The sequence below is a fragment of the Oncorhynchus kisutch genome, linkage group LG8 (assembly GCF_002021735.2).
Source record: "Oncorhynchus kisutch isolate 150728-3 linkage group LG8, Okis_V2, whole genome shotgun sequence".
In the NCBI taxonomy this organism is placed as follows: domain Eukaryota; kingdom Metazoa; phylum Chordata; class Actinopteri; order Salmoniformes; family Salmonidae; genus Oncorhynchus; species Oncorhynchus kisutch.
In genome coordinates this window covers 2,233,888-2,255,174 of record NC_034181.2, presented here as the reverse complement: position 1 = coordinate 2,255,174, position 21,287 = coordinate 2,233,888, and the positions used below count along the sequence as shown (strand labels likewise).

General features: G+C 45.5%; 2 protein-coding genes across 3 annotated transcripts in view; both read left to right on the top strand.

Annotated features, from left to right (window-relative positions):
• mccc2 (methylcrotonyl-CoA carboxylase subunit 2) overlaps window positions 1–6,788 on the top strand; it is a 39,306-nt gene extending 32,518 nt beyond the window's left edge. The window contains exons 15-18 of one of the 2 annotated variants that reach the window (XM_031829531.1): window positions 139–253; window positions 929–1,014; window positions 3,482–3,625; window positions 3,719–6,788. In XM_031829531.1, coding sequence (XP_031685391.1) covers window positions 139–253; window positions 929–1,014; window positions 3,482–3,599 — 319 coding nt within the window. In that variant the 3' untranslated portion in view covers window positions 3,600–3,625; window positions 3,719–6,788. Of the gene's footprint in view, window positions 1–138; window positions 254–928; window positions 1,015–3,481 lie in introns of both variants that reach the window. The other variant, XM_031829530.1, reaches the window with a different exon arrangement.
• A 2,396-nt stretch (window positions 6,789–9,184) lies between these two features.
• fbxl8 (F-box and leucine-rich repeat protein 8) overlaps window positions 9,185–21,287 on the top strand; it is a 30,631-nt gene continuing 18,528 nt past the window's right edge. Inside the window, exons 1-4 of the mRNA XM_031829482.1 lie at window positions 9,185–9,745; window positions 10,356–10,561; window positions 17,214–17,478; window positions 17,947–18,104. Of these exons, the coding sequence (XP_031685342.1) occupies window positions 9,609–9,745; window positions 10,356–10,561; window positions 17,214–17,478; window positions 17,947–18,104 (766 nt within the window). The 5' untranslated portion in view covers window positions 9,185–9,608. The remainder of the gene's footprint in view (window positions 9,746–10,355; window positions 10,562–17,213; window positions 17,479–17,946; window positions 18,105–21,287) is intronic.

Here is a 21,287-nt window from a genome sequence, read left to right as displayed (position 1 = left end):
ATTGTTGATCCCTGCCCTATATGGACAGAACTATTTTACTGAGGGTTGGTCCTAGGATTAGGTCCTTCTTTCCTGGTAGCTAGAGGGACCCTTGGTTCCTCATGTACAGTAAACAAGATGTCTCCTCCCCTCCTCCAGCCCCCGGTTTCTGTACATGTGGCCCAACTCCCGTATCTCTGTGATGGGTGGAGAGCAGGCTGCCACCGTACTAGCGACCATCACTAGAGACCAGCGGACTAGAGAGGGCAAGGAGGTCAGTATTACCCCACCATCTCTCAGTGGGTTAACATCTAGAGACCAGCGGACTAGAGAGGACAGGAGGTCAGTATTACTCCACCATCTCTCAGTGGGTTAACATCTAGAGACCAGCGGACTAGAGGACAGGAGGTCAGTATTACCTCACCATCTCTCAGTGGGTTAACATCTAGAGACCAGCGGACTAGAGAGGACAGGAGGTCAGTATTACTCCACCATCTCTCAGTGGGTTAACATCTAGAGACCAGCGGACTAGAGAGGACAGGAGGTCAGTATTACTCCACTGGGGGTCCCCAAGGGGAGCTGTGGATCGACTGGGGGTCCCCAAGGGGAGCTGTGGATCGACTGGGGGTCCCCAAGGGGAGCTGTGGATCGACTGGGGGTCCCCAAGGGGAGCTGTGGATCGACTGGGGGTCCCCAAGGGGAGCTGTGGATCGACTGGGGGTCCCCAAGGGGAGCTGTGGATCGACTGGGGGTCCCCAAGGGGAGCTGTGGATCGACTGGGGGTCCCCAAGGGGAGGTGTGGATCGACTGGGGGTCCCCAAGGGGAGCTGTGGATCGACTGGGGGTCCCCAAGGGGAGCTGTGGATCGACTGGGGGTCCCCAAGGGGAGGTGTGGATCGGGCTGATCTAAGATGTTACAGGACTAATATATGCAATGTCCCATGTTCAGTTCACAGCAGAGCAGGAGGCCGCCATGAAGGAACCCATCGTCAAACGGTTTGAAGAGGAAGGAAGCCCGTACTTCTCCAGCGCTAGGTGAGATATCAGCATCACCCAGTCGATGATGGCATTATTAATGTGCTTATAATGAATCATGAAGAGTATCTCAAATCAAAGGTTATTTGTCACGTGCCGAATACAACAGGGAGACCTTACAGTGAAATGCTGAATACAACAGGGAGACCTTACAGTGAAATGCTGAATACAACAGGGAGACCTTACAGTGAAATGCGGAATACAACAGGGAGACCTTACAGTGAAATGCCGAATACAACAGGGAGACCTTACAGTGAAATGCCGAATACAACAGGGAGACCTTACAGTGAAATGCCGAATACAACAGGGAGACCTTACAGTGAAATGCCGAATACAACAGGGAGACCTTACAGTGAAATGCCGAATACAACAGGGAGACCTTACAGTGAAATGCCGAATACAACAGGGAGACCTTACAGTGAAATGCTGAATACAACAGGGAGACCTTACAGTGAAATGCTGAATACAACAGGTGTAGTAGACCTTACAGTGAAATGCTGAATACAACAGGTGTAGTAGACCTTACAGTGAAATGCTGAATACAACAGGTGTAGTAGACCTTACAGTGAAATGCTGAATACAACAGGTGTAGTAGACCTTACAGTGAAATGCTGAATACAACAGGTGTAGTAGACCTTACAGTGAAATGCTGAATACAACAGGTGTAGTAGACCTTACAGTGAAATGCTGAATACAACAGGTGTAGTAGACCTTACAGTGAAATGCTGAATACAACAGGTGTAGTAGACCTTACAGTGAAATGCTGAATACAACAGGTGTAGTAGACCTTACAGTGAAATGCTGAATACAACAGGTGTAGTAGACCTTACAGTGAAATGCTGAATACAACAGGTGTAGTAGACCTTACAGTGAAATGCTGAATACAACAGGTGTAGTAGACCTTACAGTGAAATGCTGAATACAACAGGTGTAGTAGACCTTACAGTGAAATGCTGAATACAACAGGTGTAGTAGACCTTACAGTGAAATGCTGAATACAACAGGTGTAGTAGACCTCACAGTGAAATGCTGAATACAACAGGTGTAGTAGACCTCACAGTGAAATGCTGAATTCAACAGGTGTAGTAGACCTTACAGTGAAATGCTGAATACAACAGGTGTAGTAGACCTCACAGTGAAATGCTGAATACAACAGGTGTAGTAGACCTTACAGTGAAATGCTGAATACAACAGGTGTAGTAGACCTTACAGTGAAATGCTGAATACAACAGGTGTAGTAGACCTTACAGTGAAATGCTGAATACAACAGGGAGACCTTACAGTGAAATGCTGAATACAACAGGGAGACCTTACAGTGAAATGCTGAATTCAACAGGTGTAGTAGACCTTACAGTCAAATGCTGAATACAACAGGTGTAGTAGACCTCACAGTGAAATGCTGAATACAACAGGTGTAGTAGACCTTACAGTGAAATGCTGAATACAACAGGTGTAGTAGACCTTACAGTGAAATGCTGAATACAACAGGGAGACCTTACAGTGAAATGCTGAATACAACAGGGAGACCTTACAGTGAAATGCCGAATACAACAGGGAGACCTTACAGTGAAATGCTGAATACAACAGGGAGACCTTACAGTGAAATGCTGAATACAACAGGGAGACCTTACAGTGAAATGCTGAATACAACAGGGAGACCTTACAGTGAAATGCTGAATACAACAGGTGTAGTAGACCTTACAGTGAAATGCTGAATACAACAGGTGTAGTAGACCTTACAGTGAAATGCTGAATACAACAGGTGTAGTAGACCTCACAGTGAAATGCTGAATACAACAGGTGTAGTAGACCTTACAGTGAAATGCTGAATACAACAGGTGTAGTAGACCTCACAGTGAAATGCTGAATACAACAGGTGTAGTAGACCTTACAGTGAAATGCTGAATACAACAGGTGTAGTAGACCTTACAGTGAAATGCTGAATACAACAGGTGTAGTAGACCTTACAGTGAAATGCTGAATACAACAGGGAGACCTTACAGTGAAATGCTGAATACAACAGGGAGACCTTACAGTGAAATGCTGAATACAACAGGGAGACCTTACAGTGAAATGCTGAATACAACAGGGAGACCTTACAGTGAAATGCTGAATACAACAGGGAGACCTTACAGTGAAATGCTGAATACAACAGGTGTAGTAGACCTTACAGTGAAATGCTGAATACAACAGGTGTAGTAGACCTTACAGTGAAATGCTGAATACAACAGGTGTAGTAGACCTTACAGTGAAATGCTGAATACAACAGGTGTAGTAGACCTTACAGTGAAATGCTGAATACAACAGGTGTAGTAGACCTTACAGTGAAATGCTGAATACAACAGGGAGACCTTACAGTGAAATGCTGAATACAACAGGGAGACCTTACAGTGAAATGCTGAATATAAGTTTTACCTTATGTTTTATCTTCCATGTTCTTCTGCCCGTCCTTCTGCCCGTCTGATAGGCTGTGGGATGACGGTATCATCGACCCGGCTGACACCCGTCTGGTTCTGGGAATGAGTCTCAGTGCTACACTCAATGCCCCGACACAGAGGACACGCTTCGGGGTGTTCCGGATGTAGACATCCACAGACCCACTGGAGGACAGGCTAAACATCCACAGGCCCACTGGAGGACAGACTAGACATCCACAGACCCACTGGAGGACAGGCTAAACATCCACAGACCCACTAGAGGACAGGCTAAACATCCACAGGCCCACTGGAGGACAGACTAGACATCCACAGACCCACTGGAGGACAGACTAGACATCCACAGACCCACTGGAGGACAGACTAGACATCCACAGACCCACTGGAGGACAGGCTAAACATCCACAGACCCACTAGAGGACAGGCTAAACATCCACAGACCCACTAGAGGACAGGCTAAACATCCACAGACCCACTAGAGGACAGGCTAAACATCCACAGGCCCACTGGAGGACAGACTAGACATCCACAGACCCACTAGTGGACAGACTGAACATCCACAGACCCACTAGAGGACAGACTAAACATCCACAGGCCCACTGGAGGACAGACTAGACATCCACAGACCCACTGGAGGACAGACTGAACATCCACAGGCCCACTGGAGGACAGACTAAACATCCACAGACCCACTAGAGGACAGACTAAACATCCACAGACCCACTAGAGGACAGACTGAACATCCACAGACCCACTAGAGGACAGACTGAACATCCACAGACAGACTAAACATCCACAGACCCACTGGAGGACAGACTGAACATCCACAGACCCACTGGAGGACAGACTAAACATCCACAGACAGACTAAACATCCACAGACCCACTGGAGGACAGACTGAACATCCACAGACCCACTGGAGGACAGACTAAACATCCACAGGCCCACTGGAGGACAGACTAAACATCCACAGACCCACTAGAGGACAGACTAAACATCCACAGACCCACTAGAGGACAGACTAAACATCCACAGACCCACTGGAGGACAGACTAAACATCCACAGACCCACTGGAGGACAGACTGAACATCCACAGACCCACTGGAGGACAGACTAAACATCCACAGACCCACTGGAGGACAGACTAAACATCCACAGACCCACTGGAGGACAGACTGAACATCCACAGACCCACTGGAGGACAGACTAAACATCCACAGACCCACTGGAGGACAGACTAAACATCCACAGACCCACTAGAGGACAGACTAAACATCCACAGACAGACTAAACATCCACAGACCCACTGGAGGACAGACTGAACATCCACAGACCCACTGGAGGACAGACTAAACATCCACAGACCCACTGGAGGACAGACTAAACATCCACAGACCCACTGGAGGACAGAATAGACATCCACAGACCCACTAGTGGACAGACTGAACATCCACAGACCCACTAGAGGACAGACTAAACATCCACAGGCCCACTGGAGGACAGACTAGACATCCACAGACAGACTCAACATCCACAGACCCACTAGAGGACAGACTAGACATCCACAGACCCACTGGAGGACAGACTGAACATCCACAGGCCCACTGGAGGACAGACTAAACATCCACAGACCCACTAGAGGACAGACTAAACATCCACAGACCCACTAGAGGACAGACTGAATATCCACAGACCCACTAGAGGACAGACTGAACATCCACAGACAGACTAAACATCCACAGACCCACTGGAGGACAGACTGAACATCCACAGACCCACTGGAGGACAGACTAAACATCCACAGACAGACTAAACATCCACAGACCCACTGGAGGACAGACTGAACATCCACAGACCCACTGGAGGACAGACTAAACATCCACAGACCCACTGGAGGACAGACTAAACATCCACAGACCCACTAGAGGACAGACTAAACATCCACAGACCCACTGGAGGACAGACTAAACATCCACAGACCCACTGGAGGACAGACTGAACATCCACAGACCCACTGGAGGACAGACTAAACATCCACAGACCCACTGGAGGACAGACTAAACATCCACAGACCCACTGGAGGACAGACTGAACATCCACAGACCCACTGGAGGACAGACTAAACATCCACAGACCCACTGGAGGACAGACTAAACATCCACAGACCCACTAGAGGACAGACTAAACATCCACAGACAGACTAAACATCCACAGACCCACTGGAGGACAGACTGAACATCCACAGACCCACTGGAGGACAGACTAAACATCCACAGACCCACTGGAGGACAGACTGAACATCCACAGACAGACTAGAGGACAGACTAAACATCCACAGACCCACTAGAGGACAGACTGAACATCCACAGACCCACTGGAGGACAGACTAAACATCCACAGACCCACTAGTGGACAGGCTAAACATCCACAGACCCACTGGAGGACAGACTAGACATCCACAGACAGACTAGAGGACAGACTAAACATCCACAGACCCACTAGAGGACAGACTGAACATCCACAGACCCACTGGAGGACAGACTAAACATCCACAGACCCACTAGTGGACAGGCTAAACATCCACAGACCCACTAGAGGACAGACTAAACATCCACAGACCCACTGGAGGACAGACTAGACATCCACAGACAGACTAAACATCCACAGACCCACTAGTGGACAGACTGAACATCCACAGACCCACTGGAGGACAGACTAGACATCCACAGACAGGCTAAACATCCACAGACCCACTAGTGGACAGACTGAACATCCACAGACCCACTAGAGGACAGATTCTGGAGCCAGTCTGTACTGATACAAGGACTGTATCCTGTATGGGATGTCCCAAATGAAACCCTATTCCCTATGTAGTGCACTACTACCCCATGGGCCCTGGTCAAATGTAGTGCACTTTAAAGGGAATAGGGAGCCATTTGGGACAATGATGTATTTTGTAGAAACAGTATATTGCACAACCCCAGGCAGCGTTGTCAGTAGTGTGTGGTGACTGACCATAGAAAAAGATTTTGTTCTGGAAAACTACTAAACTGTCATCTTTGTTAAACTGTATCTGTAATCATTAATCAGTGTCAATAAGGAGACTTGTGTTAAAAGTCAAGAGATAAGTAATGGAACCTCAAGTGTCCTCCTGATCACACTCCGTGCCTCTCTACTACTTCTGATATGGTCAAACATCAGGATTCGTATCACACCTCTTCTGGGAACTGGGAGTCTCTATCTAACTAACTCTGGTTTTTGTATGTTGCTTCTATTTGCTCTAGATTTTGGATTAACCCTGGTGTTCACCAATTAAATGAACTGACCGCACACGGAAACCTGTGTTTTGTTTCATTAGCTATTTACAGAAACATTATTTTCCCATACCCTCCTCAAATTAATAACTTTTAATTGTTGAGCTTTCAGAACACTTGGTAACATGATTTGAAACTGCATTGATTGGCCAATGTTTGGTAAACCTCCATTTTATTTGATTGAAACAGAACAGTGAAATATGAAATGATCATTGGATATTTATTGAAAATGGCAATGTACTGTAGAATTTCAACGTGTCACAAGGACTTCCCAGTTAGCATTGAGTCATCTGGTGGTCGTTCTGACTTCTGCCACCTCAATCTCCTTCACCCTTACAGGGAATTAGGGATCATGCCCCCCCCCCCCCACAATTACAACACCGTCGCCCTTCTACACACCGTTCTTCAATATACTCTTGTCTGTCTGTCTGTCCGTGAAACATGGCCAAATCCTTAACAGTTCTTACGCTGCAGTGGTTTGGGGACACAAACTCGTACAGAGTATCTGACGTAACCAAGCTTGACGTGTAGGTATTTGCTCTTAATGAAACAACAGGACCGACAGACTCTTCTTTTCCTTCAGTCACCCAGCGGGTCAGATGCCGGACACCAACCACATCAGGAATTCTCCTCAGGGATTCAACCTGAACATTCGTCGTCACCCCTGAGATGACTCCTTTGACGGGTGTCTCTACTCCGAAGTTCAAAACACAAAACGTCTGTTGTCTGGATTATTTTGAGGCTCACTGCAATCTTTCCCCTGTTCTTCAGAAATACAATGACTCAAGAATAAGACCACTCCTGGTCAATCTGACTGACTCCTTTTCCAAGCGCATACTTCACAATATCACTTGCGCTATAACAACAAAGTCCACCTTTTACTATTAGTATGCCATGATCGTTCTCCTGCATGGTATTCCCTGCACTACCATCTCTCTACTCCTATTTTCTTCCCTGCGTGTTTCTCCCATCAAAAGTGTCGATGGAGGATGGTTTCAACTAACGTTAGTTACCACAGCCACAAAGGGTTACGTTGTAAAAAATTATACAAAAAAAAACACAATTAAGTGTTGGAGTCTTAATATAAGGTTATGAGTGTTTACGCTTAGGGTTATGTTTAAAATCAAATTTTAAGAATATATATTTTTTAGAAATAGGCTAGATTTAGCTGTGGTAACTAGTGACGACAGGGAGGATGGTAAACTACGAAGAACTTCCTGTTCAGGCTTCCCCGCTTCTTCTGTGGTGTTTAAGAGGTGCCGCCACCTACTGGCGGTTGTGACCAACACTTCTCTTCAAGTGGGTGAAGCGGTTAAGGGAGCGTCATTTATTGATAGAAAGAAACTGCTACCCACAGAGATGCAAATCATGTCTTGAATGGTAAACTGCACTCGCCCGCTGGACGTAGCGCCCGCGGACAATAGCAAAAGTACCCAATTGTCATAGTTGAGTAAAAGTAAAGATACCTTAATAGAAAATGACTCAAGTAAAAGTCACCCAGTAAAGTACTACTTGAGTAAAAGTTTTAAATATTGTGCTCCCAAGTGGTGCAGCGGTCTAAGGCACTGCATCTCAGTGCAAGTGGTTCTTAACTGACTTGCCTAGTTAAATAAAGGTTACATACTTAAATATATAAATATATATATCAAAAAGTAAATGTAATTGAGAAAATATACTACTTATCAAAAGTAAAAGTATAAATAGTTTCAAATTCCTTATATTAAGCAAACCAGACTGCACCATTTTCTTGATTTATTTATTTACGGATAGCCAGGGGCTCACTGCAAAACTCAGACAACATTTACAAACGCAGCATGTGTTTAGTGAGTCCTCCAGACCAGAGGCAGTGGGGATGACCAGGGATGTTCTCTGTTTAGTGAGTCCTCCAGACCAGAGGCAGTGGGGATGACCAGGGATGTTCTCTGTTTAGTGAGTCCTTCAGACCAGAGGCAGTGGGGATGACCAGGGATGTTCTCTGTTTAGTGAGTCCTCCAGATCAGAGGCAGTAGGGATGACCAGGGATGTTCTCTGTTTAGTGAGTCCTCCAGATCAGAGGCAGTAGGGATGACCAGGGAAGTTCTCTGTTTAGTGAGTCCTCCAGATCAGAGGCAGTAGGGATGACCAGGGATGTTCTCTTGATAAGTGTGAGAATTTGACAATTTTCCTGTCCTGCTAAGCATTCAAAATGTAACAAGTACTTTTGGGTGCCAGGGAAAATGTATGGAGTAAAAAGTACATTTTCTTTAGGATGTAGTGAAGTAAGAGTTTTCAAAATATAAATAGTAAAGTACAGATACTACTTCAGTACTTTTTGGGGGGTATTTTCACTAAAGTACTTTACACCACTGCAAACGGGGGATATTTTTTGCTATCTGGAAACTATTATGAGGCTCAACCCGGAAGTGACGTTTTCCGGCAGAGTTTCCACTAGATAGCACAGTCACAAAGTCTAAATTGGCAAATCATAACAATGAATGAAAACAAAAATGTGCTTTTTTTTTCTTCATTTACGTTTTGCGGTGTGGTTAGGTACAAAACCAGATTTGAAGAGTATATTTTCTTTAGAAAGAAATGGCGTTTCTGCCTATGTGGCTGCTGTGGTATTTAGTAACGACCAGAGCGAAGGGAATTGTTGAAACGTTTTTTTGCGACGGAGAACGAATTCGTATTGGACAAGTTCAGCTGGTTCGGACTCCGTTTTTAAAAAGTTCTCTCGTTTCCTGCTTACCGAACACACACACACACAAGGGATTGATCAGCTGTTATACAGAACGAATACATATCAATGTAACTTGTTGTTGTGTTAATAGCCTACTGTACTATTTATGGTGAGTCGACAGCGGAATGGAGTTTCCCGAGGAGGTCCTCGCCCACATATTCTCCTACCTGTCGGTAAAGGAACGGGAAAGCGCGTCGGCAGTATGTACGAGGTGGTCGCAGTCCATGAGCCACCCGCGAGTGTGGCGGTACACTGAAATAAGGTCAGATTCAGAGTTGTACTTGTCAGTCATCACGTTGCACGCAGGGCCTGTAACACGCCAAAATACACGACAATGATAAATGGTTTTGGTAACCTGGGCAGAATAAGTTCACGTTGATTCACTGAGGCAAAAAATAGTAGTTTAATTCAATAAGAGAAATGCTGCGAAATGGAGAGTTGAAAATAAATAGAAGAGAGGACCAGAACAGTAGTCTAATGTTATAGAAGAGAGGACCAGAACAGTAGTCTAATTATATAGAAGACCAGAACAGTAGCCCATTGTTTTGAAAAGATTTAGTGGTGGTAACATATGGAATCATTTAGCTCAATTGGAAATGCAATTAACGATAAATCAATATCATGTTTGCAATTCCTTTTCCTAAATCAGTATGCATTTGTGGTGACATTCAAAGTAATATATAGATATATTATATATTCCAGATGAATAAAATAGAAACTTGGACTAAAAGACTATGTTGCTTCATTAAACTAATACTGATGTATTAAACCAGCTAATAGACCAGACTGCCCTCTGCTCTCTGCCCTCTGCTCTCTGCAGTCTGAATCTGATATCGCACTGCAATAGATCCTGCTACTCTCTCCGTCTGCAGGTGTGAGACCGGGGAACAGGAGGACCCTGCTCTGCAGCATTTCTCCTCTCTCCTGCCATTGGTCCGTCACCTGAAGATCACCGTCAGTTCGCTGAGCGATCCAGCCAATCGCAGCGCTGCCCTGTCTGTCCTCCGCATGGCCACCAGCGGTCCCCTGCGAACCTTGACCCTGTCCTGTTCTGGAGGAGTCCCTCTCTTCTACTCAGGTAAACAACAACTAATCAGATCAGCTCTGAAAAAAATCGAATGAGAAATAAATCTGAGGTGATTGGTCAAAAGAACAGGGCTGCCTGTCTTAAACGCAGCCTCAGTCGCTCTAGATAAAGAGCGTCTTCTGAAATCAGTGTTTGTCAACTCCGGTCCTCAGGTGCCTCCCGATAGCACACGTTGTTGTCGCCCCAAACTAACTCACCTGATTCAACTCCGGTCCTCAGGTGCCTCCCGATAGCACACGTTGTCGCCCCAAACTAACTCTCCTGATTCAACTCCGGTCCTCAGGTGCCTCCCGATAGCACACGTTGTTGTCACCCCAAACTAACTCTCCTGATTCAACTCCGGTCCTCAGGTGCCTCCCGATAGCACACGTTGTTGTCGCCCCAAACTAACTCACCTGATTCAACTCATCAAAGGCCTTGATGATTAGTTGACGTAGTTGAATCAGATGTAACAGTATGGCTTCCATCCATTTCCTTGGCCCATCCTGGTCACCAGGGGACCCTCATGGAACAATACTACTGAATCGTCATTACTTCACAAAACCTCCTGCTTTGCTATTGAGATGTGTAATAAACCTGTTGTCATTTCAGTAGTAATGAGGGATACATTGGGATGTTTCACTACTGGTGAACACGACATCATTCTCCCTTAAGACTACTGTGTAACTACTGAGCGTTTGGGTATCTACTACTTAATGCCCACACAATAGCCCACCCTTTTTACCTACCTCATCCCCATACTGTTTTTATTTATTTACTTTTCTGCTCTTTTGCACACCAATATCTCTACCTGTACATGACCATCTGATCATTCATCACTCCAGTGTTAATCTGCAAAATTGTAATTATTTGCCTACCTCCTCATGCCTTTTGCACACATTGTATATAGACTCCCCCTTTGTTTTCTACTGTGTTATTGACTTGTTAATTGTTTACTCCATGTGTAACTCTTTGTTGTCTGCTCACACTGCTATGCTTTATCTTGGCCAGGTCACAGTTGCAAATGAGAACTTGTTCTCAACTAGCCTACCTGGTTAAATAAAGGTGAAAAAAACAAACAATGCCCACACAGTGCCTACACTATGCCCACACAGTACCCACACTATGCCCACACAGTGCCCACACAGTGCCCACACAGTGCCCACACAATGCCCACACTATGCCCACACAGTGCCTACACTATGCCCACACAGTGCCTACACAATGCCCACACAATGCCCACACAGTGCCCACACTATGCCCACACTGTGCCCACACAGTGCCTACACAATGCCCACACAATGCCCACACAGTGCCCACACAGTGCCCACACAATGCCCACACAGTGCCTACACAATGCCTACACAATGCCCACACAGTGCCCACACAGTGCCCACACAATGCCCACACAATGCCCACACAGTGCATACACAATGCCCACACAGTGCCTACACAATGCCCACACAGTGCCTACACAATGCCCACACAGTGCCTACACAATGCCCACACAGTGCATACACAATGCCCACACAATGCCCACACAGTGCCTACACAATGCCCACACAGTGCCTACACAATGCCCACACAATGCCCACACAGTGCCTACACAATGCCCACACAGTGCATACACAATGCCCACACAGTGCATACACAATGCCCACACAGTGCATACACAATGCCCACACAGTGCCTACACAATGCCCACACAGTGCCTACACAATGCCCACACAGTGCCTACACAATGCCCACACAGTGCCTACACAATGCCCACACAGTGCCTACACAATGCCCACACAGTGCCTACACAATGCCCACACAGTGCCTACACAATGCCCACACAGTGCCTACACAATGCCCACACAGTGCCTACACAATGCCCACACAGTGCCTACACAATGCCCACACAATGCCCACACAGTGCCTACACAATGCCCACACAGTGCATACACAATGCCCACACAGTGCATACACAATGCCCACACAGTGCATACACAATGCCCACACAGTGCATACACAATGCCCACACAGTGCATACACAATGCCCACACAGTGCATACACAATGCCCACACAGTGCCTACACAATGCCCACACAGTGCCTACACAATGCCCACACAATGCCCACACAGTACTGCTGTGTGCCTATTCAAAACCACTGTTGCCATCTTGTTTCAGTGCTGTGCCCTATTAGACTAGTGCGATTGTTATTTCCTCTACTTTCTAACTGTGGTTAATAGCATCAAACAATAAATAAGACGCTTATACAAACATAATTTAATTTTAATTTTTTATTAACTTAATTATACTTTTGTTTGTTAATCCCTTTGAGGCCTTGTCTTCATTCATTTTTAATTTAACTATCTTCAGATTCTCTGTTTGTTGTAACCTTCTTTTAGAAAATAAAGATAAGCACAAGAGACGACCAATTAGATGCCGTTAGAGACGACCAATTAGAAGCCGTTAATGAGTGAATGTTATTTAGAGAACGACTTACATGGAGAAAATCGGACCTCTCTGAAATGGAAATAGATTGGCCCTGTCTTCAGAAAAATATATTTCACCTAAACCCTCCCTGAAGCTAAACCCTCCCTGAAGCTAAACCCTAAACCCTCCCTGAAGCTAAACCCTCCCTGAAGCTAAACCCTAAACCCTCCCTGAAGCTAAACCCTAAACCCTCCCTGAAGCTAAACCCCAAAATAATAATTAAAACACAAAGTGGATAGCAGAAAACATGTCTACCGTTTAACCTTTAACTTCCTGGACAGACCAGAGCCTGAGAGATAAAAAAATTAAAAAAGTTTTTTTATACCTTTATTTAACCAGGCAAGTCAGTCAAGAACACATTCTTATTTTCAATGATGGCCTAGGAACAGTGGGTTAACTGCCTGTTCAGGGGCAGAACGCCAGATTTGTACCTTGTTAGCTCGGGGATTTGAACTTGCAACCTTTCAGTTACTAGTCAACAGAGTAGACAGAGTAGAGTAGGCCTGCCTTTCCACCCCAGACAGAGTAGGCCTGCCTTTCCACCCCAGACAGAGTAGGCCTACCTTTCCACCGTAGACAGAGTAGGCCTACCTTTCCACCCCAGACAGAGTAGGCCTACCTTTCCACCGTAGACAGAGTAGGCCTACCTTTCCACCGTAGACAGAGTAGGCCTACCTTTCAACCCCAGACAGAGTAGGCCTGCCTTTCCACCCCAGACAGAGTAGGCCTACCTTTCCACCGTAGACAGAGTAGGCCTACCTTTCCACCCCAGACAGAGTAGGCCTACCTTTCCACCATAGACAGAGTAGGCCTGCCTTTCCACCGTAGACAGAGTAGGCCTACCTTTCCACCCCAGACGGAGTAGGCCTACCTTTCCACCCCAGACAGAGTAGGCCTACCTTTCCACCGTAGACAGAGTAGGCCTACCTTTCCACCGTAGACAGAGTAGGCCTACCTTTCCACCGTAGACAGAGTAGGCCTACCTTTCCACCGTAGACAGAGTAGGCCTACCTTTCCACCGTAGACAGAGTAGGCCTGCCTTTCCACCGTAGACAGAGTAGGCCTGCCTTTCCACCGTAGACAGAGTAGTCCTGCCTTTCCACCGTAGACAGAGTAGTCCTGCCTTTCCACCGTAGACAGAGTAGTCCTGCCTTTCCACCGTAGACGGAGTAGGCCTACCTTTCCACCCCAGACGGAGTAGGCCTACCTTTCCACCCCAGACGGAGTAGACCTACCTTTCCACCCCAGACGGAGTAGGCCTGCCTTTCCACCCCAGACGGAGTAGACCTACTGATGCAGAACATGTTCAGATATAACTGCTGGCTACTACTCTTCTTCTGTGGTTCAACCCAACGAGAGAAGGTCACAAGTGTTTCCCCAAAAGCTGCCTGGGATTTAAACAGCTATTATAGAGAAAGGGAACAACTTCTAAGTAATAGTGACAGGATTAGATTACTTCCCAAGCAAAGTCCACTTTTTTGTCTCGGCTATAGAAGGTTGTATGTAGATCAGTTAATGAATGTCATAGAAACTAAACATAGATATTCCCATAATGCATTGGAGTCACGTCCTTCCCGGGTCTTTTACAGCTCGTTTCCAGCATTTTTTTATTTTTTTATTTTACTAGGCAAGTCAGTTAAGAACAAATTCTTATTTTCAATGACGGCCTAGGAACAGTGGGTTAACTGCCTGTTCAGGGGCAGAACGACAGATTTGTACCTTGTCAGCTCGGGGATTCGAACTTGCAACCTTTCGGTTACTAGTCCAACGCTCTAACCACTAGGCTACCCTGCCGCCCCATAAAGCATCGCAGACCAAAGCGCTGTTATAGATCACTTTATATAATCAGATCGGTTTTATTTTCTTCAATCTAGGCTTGTGCCATTTTGCCATTTTTCGTTAATAAAAGGCCTATGGCCTGGTTTTAACTTAACAGCCCTTCATTGACACGGAGGTAGGCTATTTAAAGAGTGGATGGAGGAATGGACCGACACATCTATGTATAGCTTCCTATAGCCTAATTTAGTCTGTCAAACACCTCTTATTTCTTAAATAGGAACAAATAGGCCACCGTAGTCCTACACAGCCCACCATAGCAGGCGGTGCTCAGGGCTGGAATATCCATTGCCGTGTGTAATGCAGCCTAGTGTTATTCACACCATCCCGGGCAGCTATCTTAGAAATATAACTTTTCTCTGTGCTTTTTCCCAGCATGCACTTCGTAGCCTATAGGCTTTGGATAATTTGTTTGAGACGACACTAAATAGCCTATAGTCGCACTTGATATTGCGTGTCCAGGGAAGAATCAGAGATGAGGGTTCGGCGTCTGGCACACATCTATCTAATATATATATAAAAAACCCAGAGAAATATTAGCATTTCGTCAGTTACAATGTCACCTTGGCAACAGGTCAAAAGATTTAGGTAGAATGGGTATACCAATATGAACATACTGTACATTTGCATACAAACATGCATACTTATTAGCTAGCATGATGACACGGTGACATAGCTACATTTCAATGGAGATAGCAAAGATCTAGGCAAAACACAAGACCATTTTGGCTAGCAATCTTTTTGATGTGGTAAAAAGTTATATAAACGGCTAAACAACAGCATGAAAGTATTCCTAAAATCGTACAATCAAGTTAAACTTCCAGATGGTTCCAGCATAAAGGGCTATAAAAGACAGGATGTGATGAAGAGTGGCAGATGATTGTCAGAAACACTAGCTAGCTAACAACAACCAACTACTTCCTGTTTTGTCTTCTGCGGTCACAAAAAGCTGGTGTAGTCTGGCTGTAGTGTTACATATGACTACATATTTACTACTAACAACAAGTAGTAAAAAAAAACTCTACCTGATTACTGCTGGAAACACTACTGTTTTCCGACTGAACACCACAAAACTCTACAAGAGTAGTATATAAACTAAACATTCACTACAAATCTCTACATAGTCACTACTGCACAAATTCAGTAGTAGTAGTCGTTCTTCATGAGGGAAGCTTCAGTTTGTACACCAGATAATATGATATCACCAAAGATTTCTGGTATCCATTATTGGACGTTTCGGGTTTGACCAAATGCAGTCATTGATTCTTCAACTAACCTGGCACTGGCAGTACTCTCTTCATTCTCGATTCTGGAAAAGAGTTATCTTATAAAATGTCCGTGTCCAGTTGTAGGTGGTTCTACAAACATCACAGAGAACTCGGAAAGAAAGTAAATCCAAAATGTGTACCACACAAGGAGGTTCGTCGCCATCTTAGCTGTCGCACATCTTGCATTTCCCAGCATCTTTGCAGGAAATAGTCGTTTTCTATGTGATGCGGACACATGCAGAAATAGATGTCTACACACATGCAGAAATAGATGTCTACACACATGCAGAAATAGATGTCTACACACATGCAGAAATAGATGTCTACACACATGCAGAAATAGATGTCTACACACATGCAGAAATAGATGTCTACACACATGCAGAAATAGATGTCTACACACATGCAGAAATAGATGTCTACACACATGCAGAAATAGATGTCTACACACATGCAGAAATAGATGTCTACACACATGCAGAAATAGATGTCTACACACATGCAGATATAGATGTCTACACACATGCAGAAATAGATGTCTACACACATGCAGATATAGATGTCTACACACATGCAGATATAGATGTCTACACACATGCAGAAATAGATGTCTACACACATGCAGAAATAGATGTCTATACACATGCAGATATAGATGTCTACACACATGCAGATATAGATGTCTACACACATGCAGAAATAGATGTCTACACACATGCAGATATAGATGTCTACATATCTCACACGATAAAAAACATGGATTTATTATCTTTGAGTGTTCTCCGGTGTTGGTAGAAGAACCTGCAACTGAACACAAACATTTTATAAGATGCAGACTAACTATATTGGACGCCACGCTGCAGCGAGGCAGTGGTTAAGACCGCTAGACGAAAATCAACCACTTCAAGGTCTCAGAGCGAATGACGTCGCTGATTGAACTCTACTAGCGCACCGTTAACCGTTAACATTTCAAATCGGCTACAGTAAGTCTGGGACTACAACAACAACGAGTACTGTTTGGGAGGACTTGAGTTTAGAACCACTATGCTAATTGACACTAATGTAAATGTGACTATAGGTCACGACCTGGAGGAAGGGCTGGAGGCCGCTCTCACTGCATCTCCGGAACACGTGGGAGGAGCCTTCCTCTCCCACTTGGACCTGAGGGGCGTGCCCTTCACCCTTAGCCAATCCCTGGTGAGGGTCTTGGCCCGGCAGAGCCCCAACCTGAGGAGTCTATTGGTCAACAATCAGACACTGGTGTGTAAAGTGGAGCCAGAGGCTGTGGTGGAGGTACTGGGACTGTGTCCACTTCTCAACACACTAGGGCTGTTCTATACCAGGTATGGAGAGAACCACGGTGCTCAACTCCTGGCTGTGTTCCAAATGGCTCCCTATTCTCTATCTAGTGCACTACTTTAGACCAGAGCCCTATTCCCTATATAGTGCACTACTTTAGACCAGAGCCCTATTCCCTATATAGTGCCCTACTATAGACCAGAGCCCTATTCCCTATGTAGTGCACTACTTTAGACCAGAGCCCTATTCCCTATATAGTATACTACTTTAGACCAGAGCCCTATTCCCTATATAGTACACTACTTTAGACCAGAGCCCTATTCCCTATATAGTGCACTACTTTAGACCAGAGCCCTATTCCCTATGTAGTGCACTACTTTTGGTCATTCAGACTTATCCTCATGTGTAAATTAATGAAGGATGCTTGAAGTCAACAGTTGATCACATCAGAAATGAAAAAGAGACCAACTTGATTCTAAGTTAATAATTGTAGCTACATTCTTCTTCTCCAGCCTGTCCCAGAAGGTGGTGGATGAGCTGCTGTTGCCTCAACGCTGCCCCCTCCTGGCCATGGAGTTGTACTGCGAGCGCTTTGCCAAATACATCCCCCCTCTGGAGGACAGCGTGTGGGCTGGACTGAAGCACAGACACCCGGGGTTAAAGGTCAGTTAAAGGTGCTTTGAGGAGGAAACTCCAAACTATTATTTCAATCAATCATTTATTGGGAAATAAATACACATGTAACGTGCAGGGCCTGGCTTGTCAACTCCTATGGTTAATGTGGAGTGACAAATCAAATTTGATTTGTTGCTGAAAACAACAGGTGTAGTAGACCTTACAGTGAAATGGTTAATTACAAGCCCTTAACCAACAATGCAGTTTTAAGAAAATACCATAACTAAAAATAAGTAAGAGATAAGAGAATAACAAATCATTAAAGAGCAGCAGTAAATAACAATAGCGGGGCGAAATACAGGGGGTACTGGTACAGAGTCAATGTGGAGGCTATATACATGGGGTACCGGTACAGAGTCAATGTGGAGGCTATATACAGGGTGTTACGGTACAGAGTCAATGTGGAGGCTATATACAGGGTGTTACGGTACAGAGTCAATGTGGAGTCTATATACAGGGTGTTACGGTACAGAGTCAATGTGGAGTCTATATACAGGGTGTTACGGTACAGAGTCAATGTGGAGGCTATATACAGGGTGTTACGGTACAGAGTCAATGTGGAGGCTATATACAGGGGGTACTGGTACAGAGTCAATGTGGAGGCTATATACAGGGTGTTACGGTACAGAGTCAATGTGGAGGCTATATACAGGGGGTACCGGTACAGAGTCAATGTGGAGGCTATATACAGGGGGTACCGGTACAGAGTCAATGTGGAGGCTATATACGGGGTGTTACGGTGCAGAGTCAATGTGGAGGCTATATACAGGGTGTTACGGTGCAGAGTCAATGTGGAGGCTATATACAGGGGGTACCGGTACAGAGTCAATGTGGAGGCTATATACAAGGTGTTACGATACAGAGTCAATGTGGAGGCTATATACAGGGGGTACCGGTACAGAGTCAATGTGGAGGCTATATACAGGGGGTACCGGTACAGAGTCAATGTGGAGGCTATATACAGGGGGTACCGGTATAGAGTCAATGTGGAGGCTATATACAGGGGGTACCGGTACAGAGTCAATGTGGAGGCTTTATACAGGGGGTACCGGTATAGAGTCAATGTGGAGGCTATATACAGGGGGTACCGGTACAGAGTCAATGTGGAGGCTATATACAGGGGGTACCGGTACAGAGTCAATGTGGAGGCTATATACGGGGTGTTACGGTGCAGAGTCAATGTGGAGGCTATATACAGGGTGTTACGGTGCAGAGTCAATGTGGAGGCTATATACAGGGTGTTACGGTACAGGAGGCTATATACAGGGGGTACCGGTATAGAATCAATGTGGAGGCTATATACAGGGGATACCGGTACAGAGTCAATGTGGAGACTATATACAGGGGGGTACAGAGTACACAATGCCCACACAGTGCCTACACAATGCCCACACAGTGCCTACACAATGCCCACACAGTGCCTACACAATGCCCACACAGTGCCTACACAATGCCCACACAGTGCCTACACAATGCCCACACAGTGCCTACACAATGCCCACACAGTGCCTACACAATGCCCACACAGTGCCTACACAATGCCCACACAATGCCCACACAGTGCCTACACAATGCCCACACAGTGCATACACAATGCCCACACAGTGCATACACAATGCCCACACAGTGCATACACAATGCCCACACAGTGCATACACAATGCCCACACAGTGCATACACAATGCCCACACAGTGCATACACAATGCCCACACAGTGCCTACACAATGCCCACACAGTGCCTACACAATGCCCACACAATGCCCACACAGTACTGCTGTGTGCCTATTCAAAACCACTGTTGCCATCTTGTTTCAGTGCTGTGCCCTATTAGACTAGTGCGATTGTTATTTCCTCTACTTTCTAACTGTGGTTAATAGCATCAAACAATAAATAAGACGCTTATACAAACATAATTTAATTTTAATTTTTTATTAACTTAATTATACTTTTGTTTGTTAATCCCTTTGAGGCCTTGTCTTCATTCATTTTTAATTTAACTATCTTCAGATTCTCTGTTTGTTGTAACCTTCTTTTAGAAAATAAAGATAAGCACAAGAGACGACCAATTAGATGCCGTTAGAGACGACCAATTAGAAGCCGTTAATGAGTGAATGTTATTTAGAGAACGACTTACATGGAGAAAATCGGACCTCTCTGAAATGGAAATAGATTGGCCCTGTCTTCAGAAAAATATATTTCACCTAAACCCTCCCTGAAGCTAAACCCTCCCTGAAGCTAAACCCTAAACCCTCCCTGAAGCTAAACCCTCCCTGAAGCTAAACCCTAAACCCTCCCTGAAGCTAAACCCTAAACCCTCCCTGAAGCTAAACCCCAAAATAATAATTAAAACACAAAGTGGATAGCAGAAAACATGTCTACCGTTTAACCTTTAACTTCCTGGACAGACCAGAGCCTGAGAGATAAAAAAATAAAAAAAGTTTTTTTATACCTTTATTTAACCAGGCAAGTCAGTCAAGAACACATTCTTATTTTCAATGATGGCCTAGGAACAGTGGGTTAACTGCCTGTTCAGGGGCAGAACGCCAGATTTGTACCTTGTTAGCTCGGGGATTTGAACTTGCAACCTTTCAGTTACTAGTCAACAGAGTAGACAGAGTAGAGTAGGCCTGCCTTTCCACCCCAGACAGAGTAGGCCTGCCTTTCCACCCCAGACAGAGTAGGCCTACCTTTCCACCGTAGACAGAGTAGGCCTACCTTTCCACCCCAGACAGAGTAGGCCTACCTTTCCACCGTAGACAGAGTAGGCCTACCTTTCCACCGTAGACAGAGTAGGCCTACCTTTCAACCCCAGACAGAGTAGGCCTGCCTTTCCACCCCAGACAGAGTAGGCCTACCTTTCCACCGTAGACAGAGTAGGCCTACCTTTCCACCCCAGACAGAGTAGGCCTACCTTTCCACCGTAGACAGAGTAGGCCTGCCTTTCCACCGTAGACAGAGTAGGCCTACCTTTCCACCCCAGACGGAGTAGGCCTACCTTTCCACCCCAGACAGAGTAGGCCTACCTTTCCACCGTAGACAGAGTAGGCCTACCTTTCCACCGTAGACAGAGTAGGCCTACCTTTCCACCGTAGACAGAGTAGGCCTACCTTTCCACCGTAGACAGAGTAGGCCTGCCTTTCCACCGTAGACAGAGTAGTCCTGCCTTTCCACCGTAGA